The following is a 15,267-nucleotide window of genomic DNA, read 5'->3' on the forward strand; positions in this document are numbered from 1 at the left end:
GATCACTGGGCTGAAGGCAGCGGTGGACGGCTGAGCCACTCCGGCTGCCCAGGAAGGTGATTTTGAATTTCAGAAGCATCATTTATTTCTGTGTGATGATGGATAACTTACTTAATCCTTTGATTCCCATTTTATTTTTTTTTTCGTATGTGAAACAGATATAATGATCCCGTTTTATTTTTTTTTCATATGTGAAACAGATTTTTTTCATATGTGAAACAACCTTATGTGGAAGGTTGTAGGGAGTATAAAAAGAATAAAAGTATATGAAACACATAACATGAAAGCTATAAAATAGTAGATGCTCAATAAACATTATTATTAAATTTTGATATGTAAGCAAAATGCATAATTTTATAATTATAATGAAACATGTTGTTTTGTTACAATATTTCAAAAGATAGCCTTTGACATGTACATATGAACCTATAGATTTCACCAAATATATGAGTATATATTTGTACAATATGTTCCATTTATGTGTTTGCACTCATAAACACATCCTCCTTTAAATATTTTGTGTATTAAATTGATGATATTAAAAATAGCTATTGCAATGTGATATTTATTTATTCATAAAAATGTATGTGATTTCTCCATATATGGGAACATAGGTGTTTCAAAAAATTATAAATCAAAACATAGAGGAGAATTTTTAGAAAGAACACTTTAAGCAATTTAAGTGTCCAATTCATTCTCTAATTGTCCAGCTCTTATAATCAAATGCCATTAGGAAACCCAAAATGTTCTCTGTGTTTTCAACCTTTTTGAAAACTGTCAGTGACAAATGGTGTAATATAAACAAAATATAAATATATTTATAAATATATAAATGTATATAATAAATATAAATATTATAAATATTTATAATATAAATAAAACTTGAGGTGGGTTTTCTTGACAGTTTTAAATTCTGATGTTCCTTTTGGTAACTCTCCTAAAGAATTTGCTTGTCTCTGTGTTTCCTTGACAGGCACTATCACAGGCCACCCTCCTTTTGAGGGTTTGCTTCATTATCCTAACATTGACTTCCATTGGATTTCTTCTAGATCAAAGGCAAGAAGTGAAATTCTTTCATTTTTTGTAGTTTTATAATGTTGTTTTAAAAAATATATGTGAAACTTTGATATTCATCATCATTTCTTATTAAAAATAAAGTTGAACCTATAATTTCACAATATTTTACATTAAACAGAATAGCAGTTTATCTGATTTTTATAATCAAGAGTGGATTTTAAATCTAAGCATATTAAATGCAATCTAGGTTTTTAATATTATTAATGAAAACCTATAAATGTAATGAGTAATTTGGCAAAACATAGACCATAAATCTAAGTACTTAACAAAATATGGAACATATTTGAGTACTTTCCTTTGCCAGTGAACACTTCAATATATGCCAGAATGTGTGCTGTGTACTTAAAGAGTATGTCCTTTCCTTCACATAGCTTGCTATTTATTTATTTATTTATTTATTTATTTATTTATTTATTATTTTAAAGATTTTATTTATTTATTCATGAGAGAGAGAGAGAGAGAGGCAGAGACACAGGCAGAGGGAGAAGCAGGCTCCATGCAGGGAGCCCGATGTGGATCTTAATCCCGGATCTCCAGGATCACGCCCTGGTCTGAAGGCGGGCTAAACGGCTGAGCCACCCGTGCTGCCCCCCACAGCATATTTAAAGAAATTTGTATTAATAACTACCCTAGCCAGAAACTGCATTCATCTACACAATTTGAGACAGAGATTTTTAAAAAATCAGAGATGATGAGTGCAATAAATGAGATTAGGAACATGCTTGATGCAGTGAACAGCAGGCTGGAAGAAGCAGAGGACCAAGTTAGTGACCTAAAAGAAAAAGTAATAGAAAGTAATCAAGCTACAAAAGAGAGAAAAAAGAATTATGCAAAAAGAGATTAGACTTAGGGAACTCAGTTTTCCCATGAAAAGCAATAACATTAGCATTATAGGGGTCCCAGAAGAAAAGAAAGAAAAGGAGGCAGCAAACTTCTCTAATCTGGGAAAGGAAACAGATATCCAGATACAGGAGACACAGAGAACTTCCAAAAAATCAACAAAAGATCCACACTGAGACATATGATTAAAATGGCAAAACATAGTGATAAAGAAAAATTTTAAAGCAACAAGAAAAAAAAAAAGTTACATACAAGGAAAACTCCACAAGGCTATCAGCAGATTTTTCAGCAGAAGATTTTCAAGCCAGAAGGAAGTGGCATGATTCAAAGGGCTCAATGGGAAAAATCTGCAGTTGAGAATAATCTATCCAGCACGGCTACCATTCGGAATAAAAGGAGAAATAGAGTTCCCCAGAAAAACAAAACCTAAAGGAGTTCATGTCCACTAAACCAGCCCTGCAAGAAATAGTCAAGGTGACTCTTTGAGTGGAAAGGAAAGACCAACAGTGACAGTATGAAGGTGGGAAACACAGGAGTGGTAAAAATGAATATTTTTGTAGAATATCAGTCAAGGAACTCATACCAAAAAAAGAAGGATGTAAAGTATAACACCATATACTTAAAACATGGTGAAGAGAGGAGTAAAGAAAGAATGGGTTCAAACTTAAATGACAATCAACTTAATATAGATTTCTATTTGCAAAAGGTATTATATACAAGCCAAATGGTAACCATAAATAAAAAAAAATTACTACTAAATATGCAAGGAATAAAAAGAAAGGAATCCAAATATATCACTAAAGAAAACCAGCAAGCCATTAAACAGATAAGACAAGAAAGGATTGGAGAAAAGCTTCAGAAATAACCACAAAACAGGTAATAAAATGGCAAAAAAATACATATCTATAAGTAATTACTTAAATGTAAATGGACTAAAGAGTCCAATCAAAAGACATAGGGTAACAAAATAGATTAGAAAAAAAAGAGAGACACATCTATATGCTGTTTAAAAGAGACTCATTTCAGACTTAAAAACACCTGCAGATTGAAGTGAGGAAATGGAGATACATTTAGCATGCAAATCTTTTTTCAAAGAAAAGCCTGAGTAGCAATACTCATATCAGAGAAAATAGATTTTAAATGAAAACTTTAACAAGAGACAAAGAAGGGCACAATATAATAACAAAGGGGACAATCCAACAAGATATAATAATTGAAAATATTTATGCACGCAACATGGGAGCAGCCAAATACATAGAACAGCGAATAAAGGAACTAATTGATAATAATACAATTATAGTAGGGAAATTTAATATCCCACTTATATCAATAGATCATCTAAACTGAAAATCAACTGAAACAGGAACACACATTTGAATAACACACTGAACCAGATGGATTTAACAGATATATTCAGAACATGCCATCCTAAAACAATAGAATACCCATTCTTTTTGAGTGCACATGGAGCATTCTCCAGGATAAGTCACATATTAGGCCACCAAACAAGCCACAGTAAATTGAAAAAGATTGAAGTCACACCTTTTCTGACCACAGTGCTATGAAACTAAAAGTCAACCACAAGAAAAAAAAAATCTGGGAAGAACACAAATACAGGGAGGTTGAATAGCATGCTACTAAACAATGAATAGATAAACCAGGAAATAAAAGAAGAAATCAAAATTTCATGGAAAGAAATGAAAATGAAAACACAATAGTTCAAAGCCTTTGAGATGCAGCAAAAGCAATCCTAAGAGGGTAATTTGTAGCAATACAGACTTACCTCAAGAAACAAGAAAAATCTCAACTAACTGATTTAACCTTGCACCTAAAGGAGCTAGAAAAGTAACAATAGATAAAACCTAAACCTACCAGAAGAAAGGAAATAATAAAGATGAGAGCTGAAATAAATGATCTAGAAACTTAAAAAACAATAGAACAGATCAATGAAACCAGGAGCTAGTTCTTGGAAAAATCAATAAAATTGATAAAACTGTAGCCATGCTTATCAAGAAAAAAAGAGAAAGGATTCAAGTAAATAAAATTACAAATAAGAGAGGAAAAATAACAACCAACACAGCAGAAGTATTATTACAAAAGAATATTATGAAAAACTATATGCCAAAAAATGGCCAACCTCAAAGAAATTGATAAATTCCTACAAACATATAACCTACCAAAACTGAAACAAGAACTAAAAAAAAAAAAAAAATTTAACAGACTGATAATCAGAAAAGAAATTGAATCAATAATCAAAAAACTCCCACCAAACAGAATTCCAGGACTAAATAAATGGTTTCTTACAATCCTTCCATTAAGGAAGAGTTAATATCTATTCTCAAACTATTCCAGAAGATAGAAGAGGAAGGACAACTTAACAACTTTTGCTATGAGGCCAGCATTACCCTGATGCCAAAACCAGATAAAGACCTCACCCCAAAAAAAGAAGTACAGTCCAAGATCTCTGGTGAACATAGATTCAAAAATCCTCAACAAACTACTGAAAACTAAATCCAATAATATATTAAAAAGATTGCTCACCAAGATGATGTGGGGTTTATTCCTGGGTTGCCAGGGCAGCTCAATATTCACAAATTGATCAAAATGACATATCATATAAGTAAAAGAAAGAAAGAAAGGATAAGAACTACATGATCACTTCAATAAATGCAAAAAAAAAGTACTTGACAAAGTACATCTATTCAAGATAAAAACCTTCAATGTAGGAACAGAGGGAACACACTTCCACATCATTAAGACCATACGCAAGACACCCACAGTTAATGTAATCCTCAATGGGGCAAAACTGAAAGCTTTTCATGTAAAGTCAGAAACAAAACAAGGATTTCCACTCTCAGCACTTTTATTCAATCTAGTACTGGAAGTCCTAGCCATACGAATATGACATCAAAAAGAAATAAAAGAGAAAAATTAATAAAAGACATCCAAATTGATAAGCAAGAAATAAAACCTTCACTATTTGCAGATGATGTAATATTCCACACCGAAAACCCTACACCCACCAAAAAAACCTTCTAGTACTCAAAGAAATTCAGTAAACTCGCAAGATATAAAATCAGTATACAGAAATCTGTTGCGTTTCTATACACTAATAATGAAACAGGAGAAAGAGAAATTAAGAAAACATTTCCATTTAAAATTGGATCAAAAATAATAAAGTACCTAGGAATAAATCTAACCAAAAGAGGTGAAATACCTGTACTCTGAAAACTGTAAAACACTGATAAAAGAAATTAAAGATGATACAAAGAAATCGAAACATATTCTATACTCATGGATTGGAAAAAACAAATACTGTTAAAATGTCTACCCAAAGCAATCTACACATTCACTGCAACCACTGTCAAAATACCAACATTTATATATGTAAGAGATATATAAAACTGGAACTAAAATTCCTAAAATTTGTATGGAGCCACAAAAAACCTCAAATAGCCAAAGCAATCTTGAAAAGCAAAGCTCGGGGCATCACAATCTGGACTTCAAGTTATATTACAAAGTTTTAGTGATAAAAATAATATGGTACTGGCACAAAAATAGACACATAGATCAGTAGAACAGAATAGAAAACCCGAAATACGTCCACAATTATATAGTCAATTAATCTTCAACAAAGCATGAAAAAATATCCAATGGGGACTAAAAATTGTCTGTCTCTTCAATAGATGGTTTTGGAAAAACTGGTCAGCCATATCCAAAAAATGAAACTGGACTGCTTTGCTTACACCATACACCAAAAACGAATTCAAAATGGATTAAAAACCTAAATGTGAGACCTGAAATCATAAAAATTCTGGAAGAGAACATAGGCAGTAACTTCTCTGACATTGGCCATAGCAACTTTTTTCTAGTTAGGTCCCTTGAAACAAGGGAAATAATAGCAAAATTAAACTGTTAGGACTTGATCAAAATAAAAAGCTTATCAAAAAGGAAATAATCAACAAAACTGAAAGTCAGCTCATTGAATGGGAGGCTATATCTGCAAATAACATAGCCAATAAAAGGTTAGTATCCAGAATACATAAAGAACTTATACAGTTCAACACCCAAAAACCAAATAATCCAATTAAAAAAATGGGCAGAAGACATGAACAGTTATTTTTCCAAAGAAGACATTCAGATGGCCAACAGACACATGAAAATATGGTTATCATCACCTATCATCTGGGAAATGCAAATCAGAACTACAATGAGATATCACGTCATCCCTATCGGAATGGCTAAAACCAACAACACAAGAAACAACAGGCGTTGGTGAGGATACGAAGAAAAAGGAACCTTCCTGTGCTGTTGATGGGAATACAAACTGGTGCTGCCACTGTGGAAAACAGTAATCGCACTTCTAGGTATTTAACCAAAAATACAAAAACACTAATTCAGAGGGATACATGCACCCTTTTGTTTACAGCAGCATTATTTACAACAGCTAAGATATGGAAGCAGCCCAAGACGTGTCCATTGATTGATTAATGGATATATGGAAGAGTGATATATATATATATATATATTATTCCACCCTAAAAAAGAATGAAATCTTGCCATTTGCAATAACATGGATAGAGCTAGAGAATATAATGCTAAGTGAAATAAGTCAAAGACAAATACCATATGATTTCACTCATATGTGGAAGAAACAAAATAAATGAGCAAAGGGAAAACAAGAGAGAGAAAGAAAAAAACAAGAAAGATTCTTACCTATAGAGAACCAACAGATGGTTACCAGAAGGGAGGGGTGAATGCGGGGATGGTGAAATAGGTGATGGAAATTAAGGAGCTTCCTTGTAATGGACAGTGGGGTATGTATGGAATTGTCAAATCACTATATTGTACCCATGAAACTAATATATCACTATACGTTAACTAACTGGAATTAAAAACTTAAGGGGTGCCTGGGTAGCTCAGTTGGTTAAGTGTCTGCCTTCAGCTCAGGTCATGATCCTAAGTCCTGGGATCCAGTCCTGCATCGGGCTTCCCACTCAGTGGGAGGCTGCTTTTCCCTCTCCCTCTCCCTCTTCTCCTCCCCACTGTGGTCTCTCTCTTCTTTCAAATAAATAAATAAAATCTTAAAAAATAATAAAAACTTAAATGAGTAAAAGATCTCTGTAAAACACTATCAAAGTATTGAAATATGAAAAATAAGGAACTAAATAAATGGAGAGATAACTATAGTCATAGATTGGAATGCTTGGCATTATAAAGATTATAAATTATCAACAAAATATTTACATATTTAATACATTTGGAATTGAAATTGTAAAAGGTTTTTTCCTCGAATTTGTCAGGGTCTTTCTAAGATCTATGTAAATGGAAATACAAAGGACCTACAATAGCCAACACTGTCTCGAGGTTAAAAAAATGGCAGTAGTTGCTCTACTTGCTGTCAAGATTTATTATAAAGCTACAGTAATTAGACATGTTTTATTGGCACAAAGATTAGAACAGAGAACCTAGAAACAGATCTACGAATATATATATATACTTGATTTGTGACAAAAGTGTCCCTGCAGAGCTGTGGAAAAAGGCTGTCTTTTCAATAAATGGTCTTGGAAACACTGGATTTCCACATAGGAATAAGAAAAATAAACTTGATAAATATCTCACACCATAAAAAGTTAATTCTGGGGTCAGGGACTTACAGATTTAAAAATGAATGGAAAACTAATATAGATCCAGCAAATAGCATAGTAACATATCTCTATAACCTTGATGTAGGTAAAAATATTAAATGGCACAAAAAATCCCTAATCATAAAGGTAAATTGATTAATCAGACTATAATAACATTAAGAAAGTAAATTCTTCTATAATTAACTCTCATTAAGACAGTAAAAAATAAAACCTTGAAATAGGAAATGCTTTTTGCAAATTTTGTAAGTAGTAAATACCTTTTATCCTAAATGGCTAAAAGTGTTGACAATCTCTATTGATGAAATGCTCACACACTGAAGGAAGAATTTGTATCATGATATCTATTGAAAAACTGAACATTTTACTAAATTTGAACATATATACTATATTAACTGGCAGTCCAAGCATGTAAAAGAATGTTCAGATAGTATTTTTCATAATAAACAAATGCTGTCGACAATCCAAATGTCCTTTACGAGGTGAATGGATGCATGGATATTGACATATTAACACAATGGAACGCTCTATAAGAGTGAAAAGAATGAATTGCTGCTATGTGCAACATCATAGGTGTATCTCATTAACAACACTAAGTGAAAGATGCTAGGTACAAAAGAGTGTGTACAATATAATGACATTTAGGAGCACCTGGGTGGTTCAGTGATTGAGTGTCTGCCTTTGGCTCTGTTCTTGATCCTGGGGTCCTGGGATCTAGTCCCGCATCAGGCTCCCCTCCAGGGAGTCTTCTTCTCCCTCTGCCTATGTCTCTACCTCTCTTCCTGGATCTCTTATGAATAAATAAATAAAATCTTTTAAAAGAACCAATGTAATGCCATTTATAAAAAGCAAAAATATATATGTACAATAATTTTAAATAATTTATGCTAATGTGGTAAACATGTAAATTTTAAAAAGAGAAAAAGGCTATGACTACCTTAAAAGGGTAATGATTCTTTCTCAGGTAGAAGGAAAGTGGTAGTATTGAAGAGGTGTTATCTTTAGGGATGCTGATATTGAGTGGTGGTTATGAGGTTGTTTATTTGTTGAAATCATCAAACTGCATATTTCTGCTTTATATATTTCTCTCCATATATAGTTAATTTCACAATTTAAAATATTTAAGAGTAAATAATAGAATATAATTAATAAAAATTGTGTTTAAAATAGACATTTTTTTATGTTGGAAATAATCCAGATATTGATTTTTTTTTAAAAAGACTCTAGTTTATACTAATTATATAGCATTATTTGACAAGGTGAAAATTTTAATATTTTATTCACAAAAAGAAAAGTCATATTTACTTGAATGCAAACAAATCATAAAGCATTACTCGTTTTAACTGAGTTTAAAGTAGAAAAAATTGTTCTCTTTTTTGCATAAAAATGTTATATTCAATTTTTTAAAATAGCTATAATTAGAAGCATGAGATATATTTAAGTTAAATAAATGTACTACTTTAGATTTTTTTCACTTTTCTCTTTATACCTCTATATTCTAAATTAAATAATACATCTGTATTATGCCATTAATTCAAGAATATTTTAACTAGACAATTCACCTGTCATAGCAATACTGTTTATTTGTTACAAAATATTTATCCAATGAATGTTAGATCAATATATGAAGTTTATTTTAAGCTGATAAACTAGCTGTTCATTCCTAACATTACAAGGTAATTTATAAATGCTTATCTGTGGGGATCCCTGGGTGGCTCAGCAGTTTAGTGCCTGCCTTCAGCCCAGGGTGTGATCCTGGAGTCCTGGGATCGAGTCCCACATCAGGCTCCCTGCATGGAGCCTGCTTCTCCCTCTGCCTGTGTCTCTGCCTTTCTCTCTCTCTCTGTGTCTCTCATGAATAAATAAATGAAATCTTAAAAAAAAAATAAATGCTTATCTGTATAAGACATTCAATGCTGTTTCAAATACAAAAACATGCTTACTTAACCTTTTTAGAGTTTGAATTTTAAAAATACCATATATACAAAATTGTTCATCACAAAATAATTAACAAAGGTCTATAATTATGCTACTTATAATATTAGGCATAATCACACATTATCCATTTTCCCAATAGTTCAGAAATTGACAATTCATGATTATAGAGTGGTTTAACTATATTAGTCCTCCTTACAAGTAATTTTTTAAATACATGAAGTATAAAAGTATTGAGTGAATGACAGAAGTCTCATTTACTTCAAATCCTAGAAAATTAGTTGTTTAGTATTTTATTTATTAGTTGAAAGTATGCTTCACCCTAACTCATCATAGTTCAAACCAAGCAATACTTTGATACAGAACACATTTTCTGTAAAAAGATGCATTTATTTCTTAATTTAATGGCCATTTTCAAACAGCTTCAGAGGCTCAAGCTCTTCAAATGCATTAAAATACTGTATATTTCTTGAAAATTAAAAGAAATGTATATCACTGTATCAATTATAACATGTAAACATGTAAAGAGCATGTTTAAAGCTAATACATGTTAATGACATTTATTTCAGACCTAAGGCAGCTGTTCTGGAAACTTTCCGGTGCTTGGTATTCCTAATGTTGTACAGAATTGGTCATCTGAAGCCTTTGATTCCTTCCTTGTCATTTGCTTTTGAGGTAAGAGATTTGTTTTAGGTGGCTATCACATGATTATACAACTATTGTGTATTAAACCCATTCATTCAACAGTGTTCTTGTCTATTCATTTTGTGGCTAGTATTCATGGGAAACTCTTACCTATTCATTTACCTAACCATACTGTATTAATTGTGTCATCTGGAGCTAGTTAATATTGTTGAGTTTCAGCTTTCTGGTCTTTAAATTTGGATCAATATCATTAACCTCTTAGAATTGTTGGACAAATTATATTGCATGATGTTTATAAAGAAAAATTAGTCCACATAGTTGGTTCTCAGCAAGTAAACAGATTACAGAAAAGTATTGGCAGAGACTCTTCCATTTGAGATTTTTCTTTATAGGCTTTTAAGGTAAAAATTGTGATTAAAATGTCTTTATCAAATACCCACAAGAGATAATGATTCTATAGAAATAAAACCACTGATGTCACTGAAATCTTTCTACGCCTGAAAAATATTAAGTTATAATTTGATGTTCTATGATGACTAAAACATCTTCCAAGATCTTCCAAAACTGTGGGGATATATGTTTATTATCTCAGATCTGTTAGACAACTGTTAAAACTTTTTTTATTCTCATTATTCTATTAAATTAAGGGTTACATAACTTAACCTGATCAGCCCGCCAACATGCCCAGGATATGAAATATGTAACCTTATTTAAAAATGAAACATAAATGCAAACATTCCCCCAGCATCAATGAAAAGACTAAAGCAAGTGCTTTTATAATTTAGTAATGATAGTAAATTGAAGAAAACTCTTTGGAAAACAATTTGGCACTGCCATACAAAGCATATGAGTATAAAAATGAGGGATGATATACATATATATACATGCATATATTTATAAATATATGAATACATAAACATACATATAAATATATAATAAATGTATTTATTATATGTATGTAAATATATCTGGAAATATAAATAACAACTTAATATGTGGTTGCCTATGGGAAGGTGAACTGTGTGACTGGGAGAAAGAAATATGGGGAAGATTTTCTTAATGTGAAGTTAATATTCTTTACTATTTAAAATTTCTGCACCACCTGAATATATTTCTTACTTTAAATATTGTGTAAATTTAAGAAATGATGCATGAAATGTTAGTAACAGGCTACTAGATATCATCTAATCTAATCCATTTTGTGTTTAAATAGGCACTAAATAAAGTTTATATAACAAGTGCTTATATTGTTTCTTTAGATTACAACCTAAAATCAAAATGAAAAAGCATATATTACACGTATTTAATGAGATTTGGAAATATATATGCCAAAAAATAAAATATTAAAATCAAAGAATAACATTTTCACATTCTAATGAGGAAAAATATTGTAATCATAGGTATGAGAGAAAATAATTCCACTTAATGAATCTGCTCTTGGGTATACTGTGGTAGTTTATCTTAAATGCTCCATAAGCAAATAGAGAATGTGGATTCTTTAAGGTAGCCATGGTATAAGCAAGTGGGATGTAGGCTTATAGAACCACATTGCATTTAGGGTTCATTGATGATGGGATAGTAGAGGACTGTGTAGTGTGTCTAACTTTTGAACATGATGAATTCTAATGGTGAGATGCGGTCCATTGACTTATTTTAGTAAGTAGGTGAACATGAGTGGCTAGGACTTGAGCTTTGAAGCCCCATTGCCTGAATTTGATTTCTAACTCAGGAACTTGCTAATATTTGTCAATTTAAATATTCTTAGCTTTGCCTTCCTTGTCTATAAATGGATGAAGTAAAAATGTCTATCTAGTAGAATTTTGAGGATTAAAGGAGAACCTGTATAAGAGATTTAGCACATCTAAATCTCGTTAACACATGCTTAGCATTCAGTACCTGTTCAATAAAAAATAGATGCTATTATTATTCTCATTTTATATGAAATGAAAAATTCCTTGGATTAATTCTTTGGTTTGCCTCAGGATCCAAAAGTGAAATTTGGGAACCACTGGCTTAAAGGAGCAAATAATGTTGAGCCCAAAAGTCATGATTATGAATTCTTAGCCTAATGCTGACTCTATGACATTAGACTCTGTGCCTCAGGTTGCTAACTGTAAAATATATTTAATGAGAGTTCACATGCACTGATATTTTACTGTGTTCTAAATGCCTTGCTCCTATTATTTCATTTAATCTTCATGTCAGTGTAATAGGGTGTAGCTACTCTTATTATTTTTATAATAAAAAAAACTGAGTTACAGAGAGCTTGAAAACTTGTCTGCATTAACATAACTAATAAGGAAACCAGTCAGAATACAAACTCAGATAGTCTGACACTGTTACTCAATTATCTAGTGACATTTCCTTCCATGTAAGGATAACAATACTCATGCACTTCAAGGGATTTAGATAAAAAAATACAGATGCAATGGAACGAAAGGTCTATGAAAAATGTGAAGACCAAATAAAGGATCTTATCATTTTGACTCCAAAAATGTTTTGAAAAGGCTTCAATAATTTACCTCTGAGCTATCTTTAGTTTATGATTCGAGGGAAGGAAGACAATGGCAAAATATTTCAGGCTGTTTACCTACTCTTTCCAGAACCTGTTCTTGTTCATCTAGGCACACACATGGCTGGTTCTTCAAGAATGAACACTGACTGTGATTTGCCAATGAAACATTTCCTCAACATGGTGTATTAATATGTCTAGTTATATGGTTTGTTGCAAAAAGTTAATGACACAAAGGTAGCATTATAGGAAGCACCTGATACATGTTAGTTAATATCATTGTTCATGTTTACTATTAGTACTCTATATTATAATTAAAATATTGCTGCTATTATTATTAAAGCATTATAATCATCATTATTATTAACCATTGAATTTCCATTGGTAAAACTGAACAAATCTTCTGCGACTGGAAGTCAGTAACTACATGTAAAGACTGGGTTAGTATTTTATTATCAACATTTTACCTATGAAGCAGCCTTTTCTTTCTTTTTAGAGTTCAAAAATATTAAATTATAAGTTATCAATTTTTATGTTCCTTAAACTCAAAATTTAAAAAAAGTTCTTACAATCTTAATTGTAAATTTAATATTTGTGTCTTCCTCACATTAGGATTTTATGTAAATTCTTACTACTTATCAAACTATTAAGATAACTAATTCTTTGCCCCACATAAGGAGGATAGAAACCTAACAAATAGCCTCAGTGACTACATTTAATAGGAATCAGGAGTGATCACATTATAATGACACAATGTTCTCATCATTTTTCTTTGAAGCTATCATTAGAATCAGTGTCATTGAAGCAATTAATCCCTTGTTTTATAAATTAATTTTGTATATATTGGCAGCATCAGCTTGTAGCCCTGTGACTCTTTTCTATTTATCTAGAAGGCTGGTTGCAAGTCTTTCTGTCATACTGCTTCATTATGTAAGTCAGATGCTGTAGATTTGTATGGTAATCATCCTTCTACACTAAGTGAGTGTACCACTGGCCACACTTACAGCTATAAACACATACGCACAAGCACACACAGAATGGAAAATTGACCTTCAATTAATTACCAGTTCCTACGTAATTATAATTCTGAGTCAGAAGTACAAAATAGAATTTAAATTTGATCCTGTGACCTGTACGTGGAAGATTTATTCCCTTTAGCTTCTATCCACAGAATATGAAGTAAGGGAGTGGTGCTCTGGGTATCTATAAATGGAATTAATTGCTATACAAATGCATAGTTGTTTATTTAGTGTTTGCAGTGATTAGCCCATACCCTTGCATATTTCTTTAGCTAGGTTTATTAATATTTTGACCACCAACTCGTGTAGATTTTTTTAAGATTTTTAAAATGTATTTATTTAGAGAGTGTGAGGGAGGAGCAGGGAGAGAGGGAGAGAGAATCTCAAGCATACTTCCTGCTGAGTATGGAGCTGACATAGAGGTCAATCCCATGACCCTAAGACCATAACCTAAGCCGAAACCAGGAGTCTGATACTCAACCAATAGAGCCACCCAGGCACCCCTACTTTTTTTTTTTTACTTGCTTTTTCATTCACAGGAAATTTGATAGAAAAACAGTCCCTTCATTTTTTCATCCATTCATTTCTCACTAACATACAGCACAGACATTTTTTTTTTCTACTAGCTCATATGCCTGTGAGATTGTGGTTGATTTGCCTTCCTTACATCAATAACCTTAAAAATATTTGACCTGATGTGCCTTTAAAGGGAAGATAGCAAAGTCAAAGATGAATAGCTATTTTTGATAAAAAATATATGTATAAGATAATGGAAAATACTTGTTTACAGATATTTTGATCCTATGTGTATTTTGTTAAATATAACTTTTTATTTAATTGAGAAAATAGTTAAGGTGCTGGGAAAAGCATTGGCTTTGAAGTCACACATTCAAAAATGTCATTCCCAGCTCTACCAATTGGTTGTGTGGTCTTTAGGAAGTTATCAAAAATAACCACAGTTTGGCTCACTTAGCTTAGTTCTCTTAGCAAAAAAAGGAGAAAAAAAATCCCACAGGGGTTGTTTTGATATTCAGAGGACTAAAGGAGATAGAGTCAGTAGAACCTAATATAATACCTCGTTTTTGAGTAGTGTGCATTATTCATAATAATTATATCCATGTATATTATAAACACACATACATACACAAACCACACATACAAACCTAAAATAGTGGTTTTAAAACTACATTAAAAGCAATGAAAATACCAACCTGAAAATATTTGCTTTTTAGTGGCCAAATAATTTGAGTTGATTCCAAAAGAACTTTTAGAATTAAAAAAAAATGGCTTTAAATTTATACCTCAGAAAAATTCTAAAATCAGATTTATGGATTTTAGTTTAAATCATCAAAATAGAAGCACATCATCCCTAAATAGTAACCCAACTTACATCTGCTGACGATGTACACAAGAGCTGGGTAGAATTTGGACATGAAAGATTTGGCAGGAAGGTGCAGAGCACTTCAATGAGGGAAGAGTGTAATGAAAAGTCCAGAAGCAGAGGAGACCATGGGCTGCTTCAGTGATAGGAGCCTAGTAACAACAGCCCGAAGTGTGGCTCCTGATAGGAGGTAAATAAATGCCCACAGAAGAT

At 31.8% G+C, this 15,267-nt stretch overlaps 1 protein-coding gene across 3 annotated transcripts in view; it reads left to right on the top strand.

Moving 5' to 3' along the window:
- The window catches only part of AGMO (alkylglycerol monooxygenase), a 344,214-nt gene that overhangs the window by 182,251 nt on the left and 146,696 nt on the right, over nt 1-15,267 (top strand). For all 3 annotated transcript variants that reach the window (XM_077856706.1, XM_077856705.1, XM_077856704.1), the window contains 2 exons: nt 974-1,056; nt 10,067-10,172. In XM_077856706.1, the coding sequence (XP_077712832.1) occupies nt 974-1,056; nt 10,067-10,172 (189 nt within the window). The remainder of the gene's footprint in view (nt 1-973; nt 1,057-10,066; nt 10,173-15,267) is intronic.

The sequence above is a fragment of the Canis aureus genome, chromosome 18 (genome assembly GCF_053574225.1).
Source record: "Canis aureus isolate CA01 chromosome 18, VMU_Caureus_v.1.0, whole genome shotgun sequence".
NCBI lineage: Eukaryota > Metazoa > Chordata > Mammalia > Carnivora > Canidae > Canis > Canis aureus.